This window comes from Anabas testudineus, chromosome 2 (assembly GCF_900324465.2).
Source record: "Anabas testudineus chromosome 2, fAnaTes1.2, whole genome shotgun sequence".
Classification (NCBI taxonomy): domain Eukaryota; kingdom Metazoa; phylum Chordata; class Actinopteri; order Anabantiformes; family Anabantidae; genus Anabas; species Anabas testudineus.
In genome coordinates this window covers 32,271,191-32,295,326 of record NC_046611.1, presented here as the reverse complement: position 1 = coordinate 32,295,326, position 24,136 = coordinate 32,271,191, and the positions used below count along the sequence as shown (strand labels likewise).

The 24,136-nt window shown below is 39.7% G+C and overlaps 2 protein-coding genes across 2 annotated transcripts in view; one reads left to right on the top strand and one right to left on the bottom strand.

Annotated features, from left to right (window-relative positions):
- Positions 1-12,993, top strand: part of abca4a (ATP-binding cassette, sub-family A (ABC1), member 4a) — a 29,733-nt gene extending 16,740 nt beyond the window's left edge. Inside the window, exons 21-49 of the mRNA XM_026364293.1 lie at positions 116-255; positions 775-912; positions 2,447-2,625; positions 2,774-2,876; positions 4,005-4,210; positions 4,478-4,532; positions 5,046-5,221; positions 5,414-5,538; positions 5,648-5,746; positions 5,832-6,021; positions 6,100-6,194; positions 6,545-6,577; positions 6,828-6,933; positions 7,042-7,116; positions 7,218-7,387; positions 7,564-7,741; positions 7,836-7,951; positions 8,461-8,608; positions 8,699-8,822; positions 9,045-9,174; positions 9,311-9,431; positions 9,508-9,570; positions 9,676-9,782; positions 9,878-10,019; positions 10,182-10,316; positions 10,398-10,501; positions 11,061-11,153; positions 11,271-11,520; positions 11,942-12,993. Of these exons, the coding sequence (XP_026220078.1) occupies positions 116-255; positions 775-912; positions 2,447-2,625; positions 2,774-2,876; positions 4,005-4,210; positions 4,478-4,532; positions 5,046-5,221; positions 5,414-5,538; positions 5,648-5,746; positions 5,832-6,021; positions 6,100-6,194; positions 6,545-6,577; positions 6,828-6,933; positions 7,042-7,116; positions 7,218-7,387; positions 7,564-7,741; positions 7,836-7,951; positions 8,461-8,608; positions 8,699-8,822; positions 9,045-9,174; positions 9,311-9,431; positions 9,508-9,570; positions 9,676-9,782; positions 9,878-10,019; positions 10,182-10,316; positions 10,398-10,501; positions 11,061-11,153; positions 11,271-11,520; positions 11,942-12,061 (3,721 nt within the window). The 3' untranslated portion in view covers positions 12,062-12,993. The remainder of the gene's footprint in view (positions 1-115; positions 256-774; positions 913-2,446; positions 2,626-2,773; positions 2,877-4,004; positions 4,211-4,477; positions 4,533-5,045; positions 5,222-5,413; positions 5,539-5,647; positions 5,747-5,831; positions 6,022-6,099; positions 6,195-6,544; positions 6,578-6,827; positions 6,934-7,041; positions 7,117-7,217; positions 7,388-7,563; positions 7,742-7,835; positions 7,952-8,460; positions 8,609-8,698; positions 8,823-9,044; positions 9,175-9,310; positions 9,432-9,507; positions 9,571-9,675; positions 9,783-9,877; positions 10,020-10,181; positions 10,317-10,397; positions 10,502-11,060; positions 11,154-11,270; positions 11,521-11,941) is intronic.
- An 846-nt stretch (positions 12,994-13,839) lies between these two features.
- LOC113164807 (very-long-chain enoyl-CoA reductase) lies at positions 13,840-23,747 on the bottom strand. Its single transcript, XM_026364299.1, has 13 exons — positions 23,664-23,747; positions 19,385-19,435; positions 19,211-19,262; positions 18,761-18,805; positions 17,406-17,509; positions 17,107-17,222; positions 15,416-15,521; positions 15,117-15,189; positions 15,006-15,049; positions 14,844-14,901; positions 14,481-14,569; positions 14,360-14,405; positions 13,840-14,164 (listed from the first exon to the last, which is right to left on the bottom strand). Exons 1-13 carry the CDS (start codon positions 23,685-23,687, stop codon positions 14,037-14,039), a joined length of 936 nt encoding a protein of 311 aa, XP_026220084.1. The 5' UTR covers positions 23,688-23,747; the 3' UTR covers positions 13,840-14,036.
- Positions 23,748-24,136: the final 389 nt, after the last annotated feature.

Genomic DNA, 24,136 nt, shown 5'->3' with positions numbered 1-24,136 from the left:
ACATAAATAAGAAGTCACAAAAGTGAATGTTCATCAAACTACTAGTGTATAGCATGTACAGTGTTATAATTCTGATAGACTCTAACAGACTGCTTTGTCCTCTTTCTCTGGTCAGTATGAGTGTAGCAGAGCATATCCTGTTCTACTCGCTGCTGAAAGGTCGTCCGATCGCTGAGGCTGAGGAGGAAGTGGAGAACATGCTGCAGGATTTGGGTCTACCTCACAAGAGAGACGAACTGATCCAAAACCTCTCAGGTCTGGATGTTCAAGTGTAGTAATACACCTAGACATACTCACACAGCTATACACTTGATTTTTTCCCTGAAACCTAGTCCTTTATCATGGCCTTAACCACCACGCATCATTATTTGGACTACATTTGAGATTTTTATTTTCATAACAACAGCTGCCTCAAGGTACATTGAGGTGGCCGTCTACTTTAAATCTAATATTGTAAGATCTCTGTTGATTTTGGCCTAACCTCCACCATTCTCATAGGAAGGGTCTGTAATGAATTACCCTAAGAGTAGGTATACACACATAATGCAGGACCCTGAAAGACTCTAAGTGATCTAGGGGATCTAGTGGTCTAATTGCCTTGCCTTATGCTCTACACTCCAAACTAATATCAGATGAAACAGGAAAAGTCATGTGATGAGTACAGACACTGTACACACTCCTCATTGTGACTGACTAAAATGTTTTAAGTCCAGTGGTTAAAAATTTGTGGTGGTCCTCCCAATTTCACCCCCCCCCCCCAATTTACTAATCCAGGCGGCATGCAGAGGAAGCTGTCAGTCGCTGTGGCATTTGTCGGTGGGGCTAAGGTGGTGATCCTGGATGAGCCCACTTCAGGGGTGGACCCCTACTCCAGGCGTTCCATTTGGGACCTGCTGCTAAAATACCGTGCAGGTAACACTGACCGCTGTGGCTACTACATTGCATGAAATAAAGAGGGTAGAGCCAGACAGGTTCGTCTAGTCTATCGGGTCCTGTGTTGGATCTTCAATGCTCCGAGAGGCAGCAGGACTATTCTTAACTATAGTGTTGTACATTAAATTAAATTAATTTAAATTTTATTTGTATAGCACAAAATCAAAACAGATGTAATTTCAGGGTACATTACAGTGTTTAAGGTTTAAGACCAACAACCCCACTTGAGCAAGCACTAGGCAACAGTGGAGAGGAAAAACTCCCTTTAGTAGAAACCTTTAGAAAGAAACCTCCAGCAGAACCAGGCTCAGGGTGGGTGGCCATCTGCCTTGACCGGTTGGGTTGAGTGTAAGAGGAGAGAGAAAAGCAGACAATAAAAAAACAACAACAAAAAGCAGTAAAAACACTGGGCAGGTTGGTAGGACCAGTAACTGGACTCTGCTATTCAGCTCCAGGTCCAAGGATACCTGCAGAAGAGCAAAGAGAGAGGGAGACAGAAAAGAGGAGTGCTCAAGTCACACTTTGACTTTGTTAAATGCATGTTACTAAACTGGAGTTCAATCAGCTCCATTAGGAGGTTGGTTTCTGGCTTTCCACGTCAACCACAAACGGATTACTGAGCAGTTCAAATCTGCATTTCTGGGCTTAAAAACGCGACGCAGAGTACACTGAGTTTTTTTAGCCAACCGTGCACGTTTTGGGGAGGGGTGGATTAAGTTTGTCCGATGTGACTGGTTGCGTGGATGCTAATGATTTTAAACTGAAAAGGAGGGGGCGCCTGGCGGTCTCGACTGACGAGCCACCGCACTAACAAAGCATTCTGGGATTTGTAGTGTTAGCGGTGTGTGTGCTCTAAACTGGGGGGCCAGCTCTAATACACATTTGATATGATCTCGCGGAACAAATATAATTACACCTCTGCTTTAAAACATCTTCGAGCAGTCTAGTCAGGATGGGCATGTTGATGGTTTAGATGAATATAATAACTGATATTGACTGATGTACATGCAAGTTCATCTATGTCGTTTGCAGGAAGGGTCTGATCAAGTTTTTCTCTAATAGTTATGATTTTATTAGTAAAGAAATTCATGAAGTCATTGCTGCTGAGGGTTATATATTATGAAACTGTCTTTCCAGGCTGGGCAAAATTAATCTAAATTAATGGAATGCCACCTCCTTTCCAGCTTACATGATATCTGCTTTAAGCTATGGATTTGTGAACTGTACTATGGAACTAGTTTCTTCTGATTCATTACCTTCTTTTGCAGTGGGGCAACAGTATTATATTGAGAGTTCTGCTGGGAAAATATGAATTTATATGAATATACTGTATGGCTTTGTCTTAAAATTCAAAGCAAAGTAATAATGTCAAATACTAGTAGTTTGCCACATATTCTAACACAGTCTTTATATTAACAATGCATTTTTTCTGCCTCACTTTCCTAAATACAAAATACCAAACATCTTTCCATGTGCCATTCCCCTCCTTTACCTCTATCATCTCACTTTGCAGGGCGTACAGTGATCATGTCCACCCACCACATGGATGAGGCCGACTTACTGAGTGACCGGGTGGCTATCATCTCACAGGGCCGCCTCTACTGCTGTGGTTCCCCCATCTTCCTCAAAAACTGTTTTGGTGCTGGCTTCTACCTTACTCTCGTACGCCGCATGAAACACAGCGGTCCCAAGGTGAGCAGTGCACATTAGCCTGTGTCTGTATATTTGGGTTAACATTTCACAGACTGGTAGTTTTGAAAATAATATTAAGAATAATATGTTGTTTCATATCTGAGGAGAAAAGAAGAGCCAATAATGGTTGTAACATTTTTTACTCCAGACCAGCTGCGACTGTACAAAGGACTGCGCCTGTAAATGCTCAAAATGCTCCAAGTTTAAAGTGAACCAGGAGGAGAGTCAGGCTCCAGACCGACAGATGGACGGTAAGGTGGTTCCACTGCTGCATTATCTCAGAGGTCATGAAATGCCAAGTTTATTTTTAGTCTATTCATCTTCAAAACCATCCATACAACAAAACATAATCTCTTGTTCATGTTAAGGAATAGTGGATTTACATTGGATTGTAGTTTGTCCACTTACTGAACCTGCTGTCAACACATCTAGAAACACCCTGTACTGTGTGACTCTAGTCCCTCTAACTACTGCGTGCTCTGTTAAGTTAAAGCACATAAAAAGAAAGACATGGGAAGAGTCTTTAATAAGTGAGTTGTTGCAGATTTAAACATACAGTGTTAATAAATATAGTTGTGGAGCAGAGTAACTACCACTTTCTTCAGGACTCATTCCTAATTTACCTCTGAGTGGCTGATGTTACATTTCCTGTTATGGGACTACTAATAAATTCAATGTAACAGTTCCCTATTCTTTTCTACTTTTATTAGACAATTATTTATTATTTTTGCTTTATGATGAGATGAATTTTTGCTAGAGAATGAGATGTAGCCTTGTGAGATGTAGACTATTGCCTTTCCAGTAAGTCATATTTACTCCTTACATTCTGTGCTTATTACATTCATTTTTAAGGTGTCTGCACTTCCATTTCTACAAAGTATCAGTGGTGGGGACTAACCAAGTACATTTACTTAATAACTGTACTTAGGTACACACTTAAGTACAGTTTTGATGGATTTGTACTATTTCGATGCACTTTTTCCACTACTGCGGAATATGTCATCTGTGTGAATATATGCGGTGTGTGTGGTGACTGAAATAGTTTTAGACAATTGTGTTTTTTCTTGTGTGATCAAGTAAAAAAAGTTGTTACTTGTTTGTGCAGCTCAGCAGCTCATTTGGGATTTAATCAGGAGTGGCGTATGAAGAAAGTAGTTGTACTAACTTGTCATTATTTACTCTACCATCCTGGATTCTACTGCTACTCAACTATTCATTAACCATTCAATAATTAACATGATGTTCCTTATTAAACTGCTCTCATGTATGTATACTGCCTTGTTAAATTTTCATTCATCATCATTGTAAAATGATGAATCAAAATTAACAGCAACATATTGAATACACAGGCAAAACTACCTTCCTCCAATCATCTCCAGGTAACATGGAAAACATCACAGCTCTTGTCCATCATCACGTGCCGCAGGCTCGTTTGATCGAGGCCATTGGTCAGGAGTTGACTTACCTGCTTCCAAACCGTAACTTCCAGCCCAGGGCCTACGCCAGTCTCTTCAGGGAGCTGGAGGAAACCCTGGTGGACATTGGCCTGAGCAGCTTTGGTGTGTCTGACACGTCGCTGGAAGAGGTGTGTGGGTTCATTGCAAAATATGTAAATAGCAGCAGTTAACTAACAATCATAGTGAATTGCTTTTCAAGTCCAGTGGCTCAAAAAAATTAAACAATACATCAAACTGACATAGACTGGCCTCTGTGGAGGTCTCTTACTAATGATTTCATTTTCACTGATAAACAGCACTTTGATATGCAGCATGAAAAACACTTTCATTGAGGCAATCAGTCACATTTTATAAAGAGCCTCTGTTAATCTTGGATCCTGACTGTTATTTCGCAGATCTTCCTAAAGGTCACTGCTGATGGGAAGGCAATGAACCGGAAAGGTATACAAGGTAAAAAAGAACATACAAACACAGTATCTTTGTAGCATTTTTTTCCTCTTCCTCTTGATTTGAGCCGTGATCTCACCATTTACCATCCATCATGTGAGCTGTATCCTTTGTGTCCCGCTCTCTGACCCTCGCAGACAACATATCATTGCAGCAGATTTCTTGCACTAGTCTCTGTGGATTCAGCAGAGTGGCAGTTGACATGGAGCCAGTGGAAGGTGATGGCAGCTTTCAGCTTATAACTGGCCACAGATGCTGCCTATATGTGAATTTCGTGTCATTTAGTGTATGTATTGAAAGGTCAAACTTGTTAAATAAAATGTATAACTAAAACTGAGTAGCGTGACATTTGCTTGCGTTTATAGGTAGAGCAGAGCTGGTCAGTGCATAGGCTGCCATTTTTTTTGGTCAGTGACTGAAGACTAGATGTGCTTCGCTTGCTGGCTGGCCTCTACTGTAGCAGATATCATCTGTATAAATGAGGCCTTGAAGTCTGACTCGAGCCCTTTCATCTAGAGCTGGATGCGGCTGTGCACACCAATGGCCAGGGCCCGTGCACTGGACAAGAAGGGAGTGCAGGCAGGGGATCCTACCAAGTCAGAGGCCTGTGTCTAACCATCAAACAATTCTTCGCTCTGCTCATCAAGAGGTTGCATCACACCACCCGCTCCTACAAAGACTTCTTTGCTGAGGTGACCATATTACAATCATTATGTCCAATACAGTCCTCCAGTCTAGAATTTAAAGTATTGTTCAATTTTTTTTTTGTGCAGTCTAAAGTCCGTCTGACTGAAACTGTCTGCACATTTTGTCACATACAGGGCAGCACTTGACAGTTTTTGTGTCTACTTTTTAAATCCCTGTCCTGTCTCTGTTTGTGGCAGATTCTGCTGCCAGGCAGTTTTGTTTTCCTGGCGCTGATGTTCACTCTGATTGTTCCACCTTTTGGAGAGTATCCAAGTCTGACCCTCACTCCCTGGATGTATGGGCGACAGTACACATTCTTCAGGTGAGCATTATAGGTTTTTTGATTTCCTAATACCATTCAGTGGTTTTGGATTAAAGGGGACATTTTCTGGTGTGTTGATCTGATGTATTGATCATTTTGTCCATTACAGTAATGAGCGTCCAACGGATGCTCAGATGAGTTACCTTAGCGAGGTGGTTCTGGACAAGCCTGGCTTTGGGACTCGCTGCATGGTGGATGAACCACTGGAGTGAGTAAACTCCACTGAATTATTCCACTCTATCACTACCACTCTTTGTTGGTGTTTCACTTGACTCACCTTCTTCCACTGGTAGAGATTTCCCCTGTAACAACATCACCACAGAGTGGGAGATACACCTGGATAACCCTGATCTGGAGGACATGCTGGCTGGTCCAGAGTGGAACTCCCTCAGACCGTCTCCAGACTGTCAGTGCAGCACAGCCAAGAAACTCACCATGCTGCCTGTGTGCCCTGAGGGAGCTGGAGGCCTGTCACCTCCTCAGGTAAGTGGCTGAACCTTCAACACAGCCTATTCAGTATCTTAAATAAAACATGCATCTGTGTGTTCTTTTGTGCATCAGAGGATCCAGTCGACAGGTGATGTTTTAATGGACCTAACAGGCAGGAACATCTCTGACTACTTGGTGAAGACCTACCCCAGCCTCATCAGAACCAGGTGTAAACAAGTTTCTAGCTCGTCCCAAAGGCAAAAACTGTATGGAAACTGAGAAAAGATCAATTTCTTGAACATTTTTGAATTTACTGCAGATTCTGACTGATCCATATTAATCTAAACTTTATTCCTTTGAAATGTGTAAATATTCCCACGTATATGTTAGAATCTCCAGTCACAAAGATAGAGTTGTGTACCAAAACATATAAAGCACTATTAAATTAAAACTCTTCACATTGAAAACATAGCAACAGAAACATAGCAGTTCAGTATTTTGTAAATGAAATGTATTCAAATATGACAAAAAACAACTATGTAATGTGTGTGTATGTGTGTGTATGATCCTTTTCTAGCTTGAAGAGCAAATATTGGGTGAACGAACAAAGGTAATTGAACATTTGTGTCCAGCTGCCTCACCATAAGGCTACATTTAAATATAGGGATACATAATGTGTAGATAGGTCTGCTTATGTAGTGGTGTAGTCCTCCCTCCAGTGGTTGTAATTATATATATATATATATATATATATATATATATATATATATATATATATATATATATATATATATATATATGCAGAGTAGTCTGCAGTTATTAGCTGCAGATAACAGCAGACTTTTCTCTGTGGTGTCCAGGTATGGAGGTATATCAGTGGGAGGACAGCTTCCTGTTTTGGAGCTGCAGCCGGAAACCATCTGGCGTGTAGCAGCACAGCTGGGACAACTGCTCAATGTTACTGGGGTTTGTCTTTGAAACTCAACACTTTGTGTTTGCTACATGTTTGTGTCTGTGTGTTTGCTCTTCTGTGATTTCTTTTCTGATGGGCATGCACATTTTTTTTGACAACAGGGGAAATACTCCAAACAAACACTGTCAGACATCGGGGAGTTCCTCAGGTACATGGAGACTGAAAATAACGTCAAGGTCAGTGTCCCCAGCCACATGAAACCTGCAGCAGCATGCATTGTGCTGCTGTTATTGACACTGTAAATCAGCAGTGCTCAAAGTCACTGTTCTATCCACAGGTGTGGTACAACAATAAGGGCTGGCATGCTATGGTGTCTTTTATGAACGTGGCCAACAACGCCATCCTGCGTGCAAACCTGCCCAAAGGAGCTAACCTGGCCGAGTATGGAATCACTGCCATCAACCACCCTCTGAACCTTACCAGAGAACAGCTCTCTGAGATCTCTGTGTGAGTGAGCAGCAGCCACACAGTCCTGTTCTAATTACAGTTCAGGGTCTGGTACTTTTCCTGGTGTTTACAAGTAAAAATAAAGGGAAGTAGAACACAGGTATGACGCACATGCAGTCACAGTCACAGATGTCACTGCTGAATAATGGGATGTTTTTTCTCCAATGTTTCTCCAGCTTGACCACCTCGGTGGATGCAGTGGTGGCCATCTGTGTCATCTTCGCTATGTCCTTTGTGCCGGCCAGCTTCGTTCTCTATCTCATCCAGGAGAGGGTCACCCAGGCCAAACACCTGCAGTTTGTCAGCGGTGTCAGTCCACTCGTCTACTGGTTGGCCAACTTCCTCTGGGACATGGTACAGTGACCCTGCTGGAATAATGCCTTCCTGATAATATCCAAGACAATATAAGAACATAAGAATCCTATTTACTGTATGTGACTTTCTCCAGGTGAATTACTCAATCAGTGCATTGATGGTGGTGGAAATTTTCAAGTTTTTTGATAAGAAGTGCTACACCTCACCGACCAACCTCCAACCTCTTACTGCCCTGCTCATGCTTTATGGGTAGGCCTTTTAAAGCTTTTACTTTTTGTGTGTTTTTTTTTCTAAATAATGGATGTTAAAATTACATTTTCTCCATGATTTATATTCTACTGTATATTTCTACCATTTTCCAGTGCACATTCACTACATTATTTATATACATTATTTTTCTCCTTTGTATTGCCTTGTTGCTGTTATGCAGCTCCCTCATGATGCTGTGGTGCCTGCTTCTCTAAAGTTAAACTAATACATTTTGGCTCCTATATTGTATAAATATTTAATAAACAGTACAACATGATTTATTCACAATACCAATTAACATTTGCAGTAGTCTTTAAAATAAAGGGATTGAAATTGTCTAAAATCCTTCATTCCAGCAACTTGCGCACAGTCCACGTCTCTCATTTATTGTCAGCATTCTGTACTAAGGTGGATTTAATAAGTGCATTAGCAGACAGGGGCCGCAAATGGTTTTGGAAACACTAAATGTATTTAACATATAAAATCAGTGTCTCATCCCCTTTTCTCAGCTGGTCCGTGACACCCATGATGTATCCTATGTCCTGCATATTCAGCGTCCCCAGCACAGCCTATGTTTCACTGTCTTGCATCAACCTCTTCATTGGCATCAACAGCAGCGCCATCACCTTTATCCTGGATCTATTTGAGGGAACCACAGTGAGACCAGTGTTCTCCTTTCTCTCAGTTCCATCTTCTGTCCATCGTCAACTTTGCTCTCATTCACATATTTTCAATTTTTTTTTTCAGGCTTTGTACAAATTTAACCAGCTGCTAAAGACTGTGCTGCTCATCTTCCCTCATTACTGCCTGGGCCGAGGTCTCATAGACATGGCCATGAACCAGGCTCTCACTGACATCTACACTCGCTTTGGTAACAACAATACATGCACAGACATATATACTGTACTGCAAAGTCCTATAAGCAAACTCAGATCTGGAACACAAATCCTTCTCTTCTAGTGATGTACCAGAAAACATCTGATAAAGGGCAAATGTAAAATGTTGAAGAAAAGCAGTTGCCAATTTTGAAATGTTCAGTGTTTCAGTTGTCATTGACATGTGTGCTATGTTCACATTGTATTATATTCTTCAGGGGAGGACTACAGTCCAGATCCCTATGACTGGGACTTTATTGGGAAGAACCTGTTCTGCATGGCTGTTGAGGGATTCATCTATTTCATCCTGAACATTCTCTTCCAGTATGGCTTCTTCCTGGATCACTGGTAAGTGTAACAGAGGTTGAATTAGGTTGACAACTTTACTGGATGTGTCTTGTGAAATGTATAACACCCAGAGAAATGCAGATTCATCCCACATGATGCCACCTAAAATATGATTTGCTGACTTTTCCTTTGGCAGGGTATCACAATGTCCAAAGTCTTCTGTTTTGGACGAAGATGTAGATGTAGCAGATGAAAGAATGCAAATCTACCAGAGTGAAAAAACAACCGACATTTTACGTATAATAGACTTGTCCAAGGTGAGTCCCTTACCTTTTTGAAACATGATCAAACATGGACAAAAAAATGCACGTTGTTCTCATCTTGCTTTGTCAGACATACAAAGGAACAATCATCCCTGCAGTGGACCGAATCTGTGTTGGAGTGTCACCTGGAGAGGTTTGTGCAGCTCAAATGATTTACAGCACTTTACTGCACAGAGGGAATATTCGGCTCATATTATTATTCATCTATCATGTTTTTTTTGTCCTGCTGCCTTGGCAGTGCTTCGGTCTCCTGGGGGTAAATGGAGCCGGCAAGACTACCACTTTTAAGATGTTGACAGGAGACATTGGCGTCACATCAGGGGAGGCCTCGGTTGTTGGCCACAGGTTCATAAAGCAATGTTATTATAACTATAATAAGCACCTGTGGTGGTAATTAGTCAACCAAACAGAACTCCTGCTCATGGTTTGCTTGTTTGCAGTATTTTAACCAACATCCTGGACGTCCACCAGAACATGGGGTACTGCCCACAGTTTGATGCCATAGATGAGCTGCTGACAGGTAGAGAACATCTACAACTTTACGCTCGCCTTCGTGGAGTCCCTGAGACTGAGATCAGCAGGGTGAGATGGAGCATTTACCAGGAAATAAATCACTTAAAGTGTGTCTGGCACTCTCGTTAAATGATAAATGGTGTGCCCTGTATCAAAATCTACAAATGTTCCAAATTTTATTACTGTTGCAAGTGAACAGCTTTGTGAACTGAAGTTTGTCCTGGTGCACAGGTGGCAGAGTGGGCCATCCAGAAGCTGGGTCTGTCAGAGTATGCTGGTCTAAGTGCTGGCACTTACAGTGGAGGTAACAGGAGGAAACTTTCCACAGCCATTGCCATGATAGGCTGCCCTGCTCTGGTGCTGCTGGTGAGGATAACACATGAGCACCATTAGACAAGATGCTAGGTGTGTGTGTGTGTAATTGAGTTTTATTTCTGGGTACATTAGGATGAGCCCACTACAGGTATGGACCCTCTCTCCAGACGCTTCCTCTGGAACTCAATTATGAATGTTATTCAGGACAGACGAGCTGTGGTCCTCACCTCTCACAGGTAAGCTACCTAATAAAGTAAGATAATCTATCCATCTATCTATACAGTATATATAATGTGTGTATGTAAGCCAGTGCCGGAGAGTAACTAATAAGATTTAGACATATACACATAGATATATATACATTTATTTGACAGCTTGAGTTAGTTTTCCGATTAACATTTAGCATTAAAACATTTTATATGCTTGTAAGAAATATTAATTTTTATTCATTTATTCATCTCACAACCCTTTTCATTTTTTTTTGTTACTCCGAATCACTAAACTAATCTAGTTTGCTCAAACTAGCTTCACTTTCTCCAGCTCCACCAGAAATGCTAACAATATTATAATGTCATATACTAGTGAAGATATTTAGCAGTCACAAACAATATTTACTTTAATACTTTGAGTATCCTTACAGTAACTAGTTATACTTTCACTTTAGCATGTTTTTATTGATTTATTTATTGTAATTTTTTATATTCTTGAGTATTTTTATATTGCTGCGTTGCTACTTTAACTAAAGTAAATGATCTAAATACCTATTCCACCACTCTTATGATTTTATCATTACAGTATGGAAGAATGTGAGGCACTGTGCACCCGCTTAGCTATTATGGTTAATGGATCCTTCAAGTGTTTGGGAACCATTCAGCATCTCAAATACAAGTTGGTCGTAATCAATATATGATATTTACATCATATGATTGGAACAATTAATCCGAACTCCACTTAGTACTCTATGAATGTGCTTACCTTTATTTTTGTTTACCTTACATCACATAGATTTGGTGATGGCTATGTAGTGACCATGAAGATCAGGGCAGCTAAGCCTGGTTGCAGCCCAGATCTGAACCCTGCTGAAGCCTTCATGGAGAGCACCTTCCCTGGCTGCATCCAGAGAGAGAAACACTACAATACTCTTCAGTACAAGATCTCCTCTTCCTCCCTGGCTAGGATCTTTCAAATGGTCATAGCTAACAAAGACAAGCTCAACATAGAAGACTACTCAGTGTCACAGACCACTCTTGACCAGGTAAATATGTAGAGTGATACACAACAGACCCATTTGCACTGCAGGAGTGTTTGAGGATCTGAATGAACCATGGTCTAAGTCTAAGTCTGGGGTCAAAGTTCTGCCCCCCATAAATGTCCGTGTCATGGGGGTAGTACTTCTTGAAGATCCAGGAACTACAGGGTCGGGGCTTGCGGCACTAAATGTTGCTGACTTGGTTAATACCGTGCAACATTTTTACAACATTTACTTTATTCCTCCTGCGGCTTTGGCCCTACCATGGACATGAAAATCATAACTCCCTCAAAGGTGCAGGCAAAGTAGCAGAAATCTTCCAGTGGAAATGGACATGACATAAATGTTTACAACCTTGTGTTTTTTTTACTTATTATACTGCTGCCTCAAACAAACATTTAATTTGGATGGTTTCACTTCCTTGTAGGTGTTTGTGAATTTTGCAAAGCAACAGTCAAGAGAGGACGATGCAATCGTGCTGCATCCAAAAGCTGCTGGAGCTCAGCGATATATTGACACCGCACCCATGAAGTCTGAGGCAAAGTGAACTTAACGCTGATTTTTTTATTTCATTATTGTGTCATACACATAGGCCTGCCCTAGGCCTGATTAAGACAAGCAAATGGCACATAATCAGTTTTGTGAGAGAATGACTGTCTTGCTTTTCCAGTAAACAGGATTAGTAGGCTTTGAATTTGGAAAGTGTGGAGCATTTATGTGCCTGCTATGTGTTCCGTTTCCTGCTCACCTTGTAGGCCTTGCAAACTAAATTAGCTATGGCCATGAATATGAGAGATGTAAGGTGTGTGGCAAGCGTATGTCCTGTGTATTTGCTTCAGATGCCATGCAAGATTATCTTATTGCCTTTTTTAGGTGTGAGATTAGCACATGACAGTCATAGTCTTTGTTGGTGCAGTATTAACTTAACTTTACCAAGCCAAGTTCTTTGTGCTTCAACATACATGCAGTTGCCAGTTTATTAGGTACACTACACCAAGAAATTTCCAGAAGAAAATGAAAAGTAAAGAATAAAGTGCGTCAGAGAAACAAAGGAAACAAGCTGACTGTGGCCACTTGATAGATAGAACTGTACCAGAGTAACCCAGAAGTAAAGTATGCTTATACTGCTGTAGATCAACTGTGTCATGCTGTTCTTGAAGTGTGAAGCATGGTTTAATGGAACAGCCATATATACATAAACTATCTGTCCTCATTCAGAGAGACAGACAGATGGAGAGCACAGAGCCTGAGTGAAGTGAAAGAAATAGAAGAAAAGATTATAGTCCTTTACACGGCATTATAACCTTTGTGTATGTGTGTGTACTATTTTTTTTACAAACATGTCCACGCTGAAAAAAGTGCTACATTAGTTTTGTTAGACATACCTACTAAACTGACAAGTATATGTGTTACTTTTGTAAAATGTCTGCATTCCACCAGTATATGGTATCATTAGAGGAACATGACACAATGTCATAGAAGTGATGTCAAATAAAGTAGATCTTTCCTTAAGATATGAATTTGTATTGATTTCAGATACTTTACATATACTTTGACAGAAAACTGTTTAACTATAAAGTAAAACTTGAGTCTTGACAGTTAGCACTGTACACATAACTGCCAATAATTACTGGTTTCTATGGTACAATTATCTCTTATCTGAAGAAGACAATCTGACACATCCAGTGTGGAGGCTTCAGCATAAATAAAGGTTTTCTTTATCAGTATTTCTCCTGAGAGCATACAGGATGCCATAGCATTATAAACTTACCTCCACAGGCACTCTATTATGAAAGAATATTAGATTTCTTTCAGTTAACTTGAAGACTTTATTAAAGCTGTTAGCATTTATCAGCGAAAAGAAGTAACACAGCATGTGGGCTAATACACTAAAGAGCAGAGAGAATTACTTTGTGGTTTATAATTATAACTAAAAGCCAACGTTTAAAATGTCTGCAGTAATTGTAGTATAGCTCCACTATGTTTTTGCTCCCATTTCCAATCTTTTCATTTAATTAAAAAATGCATAGTTGCCAGCTGAAAATGTTTTTATTTTACAGCTTCAGGCACAGGCAGAGTTTCACAAATGTAAAACCATATCTAAAGGTAGGGAGCTCATTTAAACTGTTTTCCATTACTATATTTTTATTTACTGTATATATCCATTAATACAAATACATGTAAATAGAAAGGATATATTGGCAAAAATCAGTTTTCTTTTGATTCTACTTTAAAGCTTTTCTATGGTAAAGTGACATAACTGTAGCAACACATTCAAATTAACTGTGTTGTGCTAAATAAATTTGATCAATTAATACATGTAACTGTAAGACCTAAATATATATTAATGTGTATATATTGAGATTTGAGGTATTAGTAATATGGAATAAATGTCTATGTTCCCAGTGGGTTAGTTAATGTTAGAGGGCACCTTTTATTGATTCATTTGACAATGGGCAGAGACTTGGACGGACTTCACATGCCTGTACAACTTTTATATTCTGCTGCACTTTCAACCACAGTCAGAGAATCAGGGGAATAATGGCCATGCGAAGGCCGGGATAGTCCTTGAACTCCCTGCTGTAGGCTTTGTGCTTTCCTTTGGCCCAGATGCTCATCTGAATGAAGATCAGTAAAGTGTACAATGCAACTGAAAGACAAAACACACAACAACACTTTCAACAGCGACATTACACTGCCAAAGTACATAAAGCTAGAGTCTTGAAACAGAATGTCACGGCACATCATCACCCTCCTGCAGTTCACTGTATGGACATTACACATTTGTGCAGTAAAAGATGCCACTGTGGATTCATGTCAACAAAAGCTAATACACTGTGCATACCTGGCATGCACTGGGTCATGATGGTAAAGCTCACCCAAACTCCAACCTACAAAAGAGGTGAACACATAAGCATGGGTGGTGTTGATTACTATTGCAAATTACTGTTTATGTTTTCTATTACCTCATATGTGTAATTGGGACAGGACACAAAGAAAAACAGCCATGTGAAGGGGTTCTTGGTTGGTTTAGGGTACCTTCTGCTCCTGGATCCTTTGAAACAGTTTTATAGAGAAAAAATACAGAGTGGGCATGAGTTTTGATGACATTTAAATAAAATGGTTTGTCTTTTATTTATCTTAATGATAGGAATACAGTATACTGTAGACCAAACAGTGTAAGCACGTAACAAATAATCTACTGGGGACTGTGAATGGCTTCAGTGTGTGTTTATCCCACTAATTCTAAATGGACGGATTAAACAGTGTCTTCAGATTACGTCTTCAGCTAATAAGGACGTAAAACAAAGTAAAACTGAACAACTCACCATCTCCTCTGAGATTATTCAGGGCCAGGTGAATGGAGAAGTTTCCCAGTTCACACATCTGGAGCACAAACAAGCATTTCATTCTTAGTGTGCGTGTGCCCTCATAGAGGGCAAACGAGCAAACAATGTATGTCACCACAGCGTGTAGATCGGTGTACGTACCACAAATATGACCAGCGCACAGTTTACTTGTAGGTCTCCATATGCTGTCAAGAGAGAGCGTTACAGGAAGGAGAGAGGAACAACATCGTGTGTGTGGGTGTGCTGACTTACATGGAGGTGTATAAAGAGGGTGATTGATATAGTAGGCCAACCAAGCTGAGAAACCCCAGTAATAGGCACAATTCTGAGAGAGGGAACAGATGTATGAATATGTGTCAAGTCCATTAATATTTGAACAGTGATACAATTTTTATCACTTTGTCTTTGTGCAGTATATTGTACAATGAACCAAAATAAACAGGCATTTTACATTAGAAGTAGTCCTTTGGCTAAGAACAGGAGGAAAAAGAGGCCACATGTTCTGAAAGAGGTTACCATGATCTTCTTTTCAAGGGTAGTCACATCCTCACCCTGACTATCATCCGGAGAGGCATAGTCCCATGGGAGAAACGATGCACAAAGATAGTCTCTATCAACCTCTTCGCATAGTGGAAGGTATGACAGGCACAGGCTAGTCTAAAAAAACAGAGGATGGATGACATTACCAAAACCAAAAAATAAATGAATGAATGGCTGAATTGATTACTGTCTTGTTGTACTCTGCAACAATTCCAAGATAAAAAAAACACTTTGATAGATAGTACACTGACCTAAATTAATTGTACTTAGACTTATACCCAATAGAAGTAATTCCATTTTTAATAAGGCTTATCAAGTCAGTTTGAATCTTAAATATGGACTAAACCTAAATCTAATCTCCAGTAACAGCAGTGTGTGCTCTGTTCCAGAGTGACACCAACTGTTTGTTGGTATAGAAAGAAGCACTGCTTGTGTTAGTGGCTGGGGGCAGGACCAAGGAGACCAACTAAAACTTTGCTTTAAAAATAAAGATCAGTTTATCATTATTAGACAATGTGATCAACACAAGCGCAGCTGATGCTAGTTAGCCAGCTAGAGGCTTAGGCTAACAAATAAAAGAAGACGAAAAAATAATAAAAAGTCAAATGGGAAAATAGGTACAAACAATGAAATCCTGTTATCAAGATGACCTCTCAGACAAAATAGACTGAATGAATAAGTTTAACATTTGACCCTGACATACACAACATTGCCACAAGGTGGAACCATTATATCATGATAATGCTCTTACTAGTAAATTGTAATGTCTAAGCCAACAGTCCCAAAAGAACCACCACAACAATTACAAGTTTGCAAAATAATTACATCTGTGTGAAAGACAAAGGCGCTGTCTTGGTTCTAACGTCTAACAATAAACTTACAATAGATCTAACTTAAAATACAATAACAGCATACAAAGAAGCTACTTGTTCAATAACAAATAGCAGATAAACTTCAATTAAACCATTAAAACATTTCGACTGAAGTCCAGTCAGTTCAGAGTAAGTGACAAATAAACAACGGACTTGGAACTTAAAACATAATTAGCTTGCTGGAACTTAACCTCCCTAAACAGCTCTTCATGTATCAAGCTGACTCAATCGGAACCTTAAACGGTATAAAAAGGACAACTGTTGTTAAGTTAGCAGGGCAAACGTCTACACAGTGTTACTTCCAGTGCCCGTACCTGCATATTAATATAAATCATTTATTTACCTGCTGCAAATAATTACAGCCTCAAAAACAGCACCATGAGGGCAACCAAGACTAAAATACTGACTAAAACATGACTCAAATGAAAACTGAGTTTTACTGAGTATATCTTGACTAAAGCGAAGACAAAATAAATCACTATAATGTGACTGAAATAAATTGCAATTTTCAGGAGATGATGAGGACTAAAACTTAATTGAAAATTTCTGTCAAAATTAACACTGCGTCTACAAACCCCAAGATTGGTGGTTTGACTTCCTGTTCCCCAGATCCCTGGCCACATGTTAAAGTATCCTTGGACAAGACACTGAACCCTGAACCTTTGGCACTTTAAAGGATAAGCCTGTCCACAAGAACATCTCCAGAGGGATTCATAAAGTATTAATTATCACTATAATACCATTCCTTGAGGGGTGGAAGAGTAAGCATCAAAGCGTGTTGGATAAATACATTTCTTATCAACATTAACCACCTTTCTTTTTCCACTTACGTGACAACAGGATGACGGCTGGAGGTAAAGGCATATCTGAGTGAGTAAAAAAATGGTACTCGAAAATAGAAGAGTAGGTAAGTCAGAAGGGGCCCAATGTACTCTGCCAGGAATACCTGGAAACAAAACACCTTTATACTATGATGTCTATATATGTATATCTCTATCTATCTATCCATCTATCTATCTATCTATCTATCTATCTATCTATCTATCTATATATATATCTATCTATATATATATATATATATATATATATTTCTTATTTTTAAATAAACAAATGTGAAAACTTTTCTTACCATAGTCCAACCCAACTGCGGACCAAGATCTCTGACGTACATGGTGGCTGTGGTCCCAACAGGTAAATTCTGTAAAATGTCATCATCTCTCAGTGATTTACCTTCTGGAAAAGCGAAAAGAAAACCTGCAGAAATATTTAATACACCCAAAGTCTGTTTCATCTGAGGTAGTTTGCAAATGACCACATTGGCAGATTGGCTACAGATTATTTCTTAACAGTGTTTCAGTCTTCTCAATGAATGTGTGCACATTCCCTCTACCTGGAAGCTCACAGAGGCACAGCTATAGATAATATGCAGAGCTAATTGGTTGACATTTTTAGAATATCCTAAGAGGGGCCTGGCCCAGATAGCTTTAGACCAAATGTTTGTGCCTTTTAGTAAGAAGATAGACCTATAATTTACATAGAATACCTCACAGTAGGCCTTTCTTTGTACTTTAAGTGCTACCTTTGCCTTTTATTTAGGGTAATTAATGGGAAAATGATGCACATTAACTAGTTTACTTAAACGAAGGAAGAACAGACAGTGAAGTCCACAATGAAGGCAGCTCTGTAGAGACACGCTTTGTTCATTGTGGCCTTCATTACCTCCAGAGTGAAGGTTATTGCAAACATTATTGGTTTATATTGCCTACTGCATCATGGCAGTGATTCAATATCAGATATTAAACATCATATACTGGTCATTTTAAATGAAGCTTTGACAAAAGGAAGATTTTTCTGCTCCCTGCTAAATCTATTCTGTCACTTTCAGCCACTTTCCCACGCTGTCAAAATTCATGTCTAACCAATTGTTAATGTCTAACCATTAACAATTCTTTCTGCTTTCTCAAGCCAATTAGCTCATAGGGTTCATACCTTAAATATCATCCTGTTTCCGTCATTCTGCCTTTCAGACCTATGCTCATTGAACACTCCTTCATCCCATCACTGCCTTATCCTGAAGGGCACTCCAGGCACCCAGCAGTTCCATCTTTCCCTCTCTGCTGACTTCGCCACCACCAGACCCCGGAGGTTTCTTCCTATGTACTCTACTCACTGACCTAGGAGATGCAGAGCTGCTCCTCTAACCTCTGTCTATCCGCCAACCATCTACTTGAGTTCATGCAATAAATTTTCATATACACTCTTCTGATCTCTCCTTATTTAAATGTGCAGTATCACTATTTCAGATGCATATCCCTTCTAAACATATACATATATGAAATGTTGATAAATCATAAACAGCAGCATGGATCAACATATTCACTATAAAGTATTTGTCAACATTTGAAGTGCACACGTTCTATGGAGTCAACCCTATAAACAACGGTGTGATAATAATAATAATCACTATACAACATAGCTACTTACTTGGATCAAGCTTCAGGGCTTGTCTTGCTGGATACCAGTGAGGATCTGAGCAGATAGCACACACAAACACACACACACACGCACACACAGGGTTGCAAGTACTACACACTCACATTTTGGCCTTGGGCCCAAGACTAATAGATCAAAATGGAATAACTTTGAGTTCTAGTGTGCTGATGAATGCTGGCGGCCTGAGGCTGTCATCTCTGACCACACACACACACTGATGACAACACCACTGCAGGCATCGAAGGAGTAAACAAGAAATTGTTTTTAACAGAACATCTCTATGGGGATGTGATGTGACATGATGTACTGTAAAATGATTCAGTATCATATCAACTCAAATAATTTTCTCTGACATTAATCTTTACTTTTAGGGATCAACAACAAAAGAAAAAAAGCATTATAACTAGTAAACAAGATGAACACTCAAATTTTACCACTCACGTGATTTGTAAAAATGGCTCTTGATATCTCCTATTGTTGAGTAGGGCTCCACCTAAATGGAACAGAAACATTAAGTAACTGTGATGTATTTTAAATGAAGTGAAATTATAATGGATAAATAAAATGGAAAACAGTGTGTTAAATCATCCAAATCACAGACATATGTCAGCATACCTTATCTAAAAAGCAAAGCTGCTCTCTTGTCTTGGCATCCAGGACCTCCACCTGATAAAACAAAAAAGTACCACTAAGGTAAAGACCCAGGTAGTAAGTTTCAGACACACACATGCTGACTTAAGACAGATTTCCCTTTATGTCTAATTTTTAATCAGTGAAAATTCAGGATGTCTTAAAAGTGATTCAGCCTCTACGTGCCACCTCAGCAAGCAAGGCAATAAAAGCTGGACTTTACTATCCCTCCCTAGAGCCTTGCCAGAAAAAAGCTGTAAAGATTGTTCCTATCTATTATCAGATGACTTGAATAATAGTATTCTGTAGGAGGTCAACTATCATACAGTCATTCTATTAACTAACTCATTTGATCAAGGTTTCTTTCAATGTGTTTGATTTGTTCAAAGTTCTAATTAATTAGCAGTCACAGTATGACATGAGTTTTAACATTTAATTAAAAGGGATAAGGTAGGGCACTCAGTTGTTTAGTACTGTATATTGGCAAATACTGCTTGTTCATAAGTCAACAAGACAGAGAAAGCAAGTCATTATAAATAACTTCTTAGACCCCCTCAAATATAAAGGCTTGTATAACATAATTTGTTCTTAAAGTAATAAAATCTTTTACATTTACATTTAGTCATTTGGCAGACGCTTTTACGCAAAGTGTAAACAAGTGACGTACAAGACAAAAAATCTAAGGTGAAGAACTTTAAAGTAAAGTGCTCCAGGAAGAGCTGTTTCTGTTTTATGGGATTTCATTAAAAAGGATTAATTTTTTCTAAAATGTTATTATTTTAATTTTTTTTATGATTTAATGGCAGAGAAAGTTGCAAAAGAGTTCTGTTTTCAGCATTCAGCAACATGGTTGACTGGTTTTAGCTGTAAGTGTGTTATATGTGCATGTGTTTCATGTTAGGTTGTACTGTCTTTGGATATAAGTGGTCACATTTAGACTGTTCATGGCTCTTGTAAATGCCAGCAATACAAGCTGGAGGATCACGGGAAATGTAGTTTTTATAGTAAAACTACAGAAAATAAGGTGTCTATGTAAAACATGTACACCTGAAAAGAAAATGCACAATCCAAAACAGATTTAAAACAATGAAAATATACTTATATGATTAATCTTCTAATGGGCCATGTGTGTCCAGTTTTCTTGACCAAGTAGAGTCATCTCAGTCTAAATAGTCTGGTAGAGAAAAAGGAACTGTTTTTCTCCTGCTCTTTTGCACACATCTTTTTTATCTTAATTAGACCATGTCAGTAGTGATGTACAGCATATGCAAGCAGGACGGTGGGTGGCGGCGCACAATTTGCCCTGAAAGCACTCCACACTGTGTTGCTCAGCAGAGCTGTCCTGGCTAAATTTGCTCTCTGCCTGGACAGTGTAATAACCCACTAATGGATAGCTAAAGATTTGCTGAGTGCACAGTCGAGAAAGAGAGAATGAGAGTAGAAGAGGAGACCGTGCATACAACAAGCAATTTACTATATTGCAATTCTAGATATAAAAATATTTCATCTTCAACTTTTTGCAGGTTGTGTTTGTGCTCTGCAACACAGGGCTTGCTGACGTCTCCGTAAAAGGTGACCTGGGAGACAGCTTTGTTTTGCTTTCCATCTGCTGCATGGAACTGCATTCTGAGGGCACATGTTGAGATTTCTGCATGTCAGCGAAGAGCAACAAGAGCATCATTAGAGCGCTGTGTTGTAGAACTACGTGCGCTCTGCGGAGATGTGCCCTTGTGAATCTGATCATCAGATGCCCCTTTTGTCTTGTGGGGATACAGGGCGCTTCTGACAGAACAGGCAATGCAGAGAAGTACAGTGTGTACTTGTGAGGGTGCTGTGTATATGAGTGGAACAGAGGTTTTGCCAACACATATCATGGGTTGAAGTTGATGAATGCAGTCACTGAAGCACATGATTCCTACATCAAACTCTGAGCATACTACTGAGGCTGATTAGCTGTATATGACTTTCTAGCATCTGCCATTGTTCTCACTGGGCAGAAATATTTAGTCAAGGAAAGTAATTAACTGAGTGCTCTTTGCATGCAGCCAACTGATAGTGTTCCCTGAATGTTCCACAGGCATCTGTCTCAGGCCAATAGCCAATAGGCCTGCTGCATTAACAGCTCAAAAAATCAACATTGGTTGCTACTCTACGAGTGTCACTTTCAAAATATTATGAAAGTGGGAGATACCACTACGTATCGTGAGATGATGGGAGAAGACAGATGAAAACTTGACTGAGGTGTTTCATGAGTGAAGCCTGATCCACTTCCTAGAACTTCAGTTATCATTTCAGCAACATCTTAGCATCATGCAGCTGAAATCTGATGTTAACCATCTTGAGAAATAAACTAACTAAGAAGATCAACTCAACTCAACTCAAAATCAATACTATAATATTAATCAATATCTATACAATAAGAAGCAACTGCTAAGTTGGATAAGCTTAGTAACAACTGAGCACACATTCAGCAGTATGCTGTAAATTAAGTTGTGTTCACAGTCCGACTGCGCTGACAGACGATTACAAGTCTATTTCTTCCTTGGTGCTCATCAGGCCCTTTAAGACAAGTCGGAAAGCAAGAGAACAGTTATGCAAAAAACTCCAACTCAGTTTTTTTTTTCTTTCTTTTCCTAAACTCCGCTGAGACAATTTTTTTTTGTATCTGTAGAATATAGTAAGCTATGTTGTATTTTTGGTTCACTGGGTTTATTATCCTAATGTGTGGTAGTTGATAGAAGTAAAACAATAACCTTGAATTGTCATATTCTGCTTCGCCTTCAAATTCCAAGGAGCTTTTGCTCAAGTCAGGCCTTGAAAAAGGTCAAAGTCCTCTGAAATACAATATATACAGTGGCAAGAAAAAGTATGTGCACCCTTTGGGATTACGTGGACTTTTGCATGAATTGGTCATAAAATGTGTTCTGATCTTAATCTAACCCTCAACAATACAAAAACACAGTCTGCTGAAAATAATAGTACACAAACATTATATGTTGTCATGTTTTTATTGAACATAACATGTAAAGATTCACAGTGCAGGGTGGAAAAAGTATGTGAACCCCTAGCCTAATGACTTCTCCAATAGCTAATTGGAGCCAGTAGTGAGCCAACCTTGAGTCCAATCAGTGTGATGATATTGAATGTGTTGCTGAAAGCTGTCCTGCCCTTTAAAAACACACACCAGTTTTGGGTTTACTGTTGCAGCACTGTTGCTACTCTCCCTAGGCGTGGTCATACTTTAAAGATGACTGCAAGAGCACAGCGCAGAATGCTGAATGAGGTAAAGAAGCATCCTAGAGTGTCAGCTAAAGACTTACAGAAATCTCTGGCACATGCTAACATTTTTGTTGACACACAATAAGGAAAACATTAAACAAGAATGGAGTACATGGGAGGACACCATGGAGGAAGCCATTGCTGTCCAAAAAAATATTGCAGCACATCTGAAGTTTGCAAAAGAGGACCTGGATGTTCCACAGCACTACTGGAAAAAAAAGGCACAGCACACCGACATCAAAACCTCATCCCCACTGTAAAACATGGCAGAGGGAGCATCATGGTTTGGGGCTGCTTTGCTGCCTCAGGGCCTGGACGGATTGTTGTCATTGATGGAAAAATGAAATCCAGAGTTTATCAAGACATTTTGCAGGAAAACGTAAGACCATCTGTCACCAACTGAAGCTCCACATATGATGGGTGATGCAACAGGACAATGACCCAAAGCATACAAGTAATTCAACAAAAGAATAGCTCCAACAGAACAAAATACACCTTCTGGAGTGGCCCAGTCAGAGTCCTGACCTCAGCCCAATTGAAATGCTGTGGCATGACCTTAAGAGAGTGATTCACACCAGACATCCCAAGAATATTGCTACACTGAAACAGTTTTGTGAAGAGGAGTGGTCCAAAATTACTCCAGGTCGTTGTGCAGGTCTGATCTGCAACTACAGGAAACGTTTGGTTGAGGTTAACCAAGGGTCAACCAGTTATTAAGTCTAGGTTCACATACTTTTTCCACCCTGCACTGTGAATGTTTACATGTTATGTTCAATAAAAACATGAAAACATATAATGTTTGTGTACTATTATTTTCAGCAGACTGTGTTTTTGTATTGTTGTGAGTTAGATGAAGATCGGAGCACATTTTATGACCAATTCATGCAAAACTCCATGTAATCCCATAGGGTGCACATACTTTTTCTTGCCACTGTAAAAAAAAGAGAAAGTAGCATTGTAAAGTGTCTTTAATCTGTGGCCTTACCTCATAGAACGTGGTCCGGCTCATAGCTGTGGATTATTAGTATTTCCTGCACACAGGATAAAAACAAAAAAGATTTAAGCATTGGTATGTTCAAACACACTCCCATTCCTCACACACCCACACACATGCAGATGTAGTTCCCTTCGAGGACAATCCCTGGACTGACCCCTTTCTTCCCAGGCTCCTTTTCTCCCTCCCATCCTCTCTCTCTCACATACTGTACGCACTCTCACTCTCTTGCTCTCTCTATCTTCATCTAGTATAGTGCTGGTACACAGAGACACATGCTCTCCCTAACCGCTACTTTCCTGCTTAATCTTTCTCTGTGGCTCAATAGGTAGAGCAGTTGTCTGCCAATCACAGGGTTGGTGGTTTGATTCCTGGCTGCCATGTCACATGCCAAAGTGTCCTTGAGTAAGATACTGAACCCCAAGTTGCCCCCAGTGAGTCAGATCAGCTGCATAGCAGCTCTG

Coding starts and splice junctions, on each gene's coding strand:
- LOC113164807 (XM_026364299.1), bottom strand. CDS start 23,687: ATGAGCCGGACCACGTTCTATGAG. Junction 19,263..19,384: donor AGCTTTGCTTTTTAGATAAG/GTATGCTGACAT, acceptor TGTTCCATTTAG/GTGGAGCCCTACTCAACAAT. Junction 14,570..14,843: donor GAATAATCTCAGAGGAGATG/GTGAGTTGTTCA, acceptor ACTGTTTCAAAG/GATCCAGGAGCAGAAGGTAC.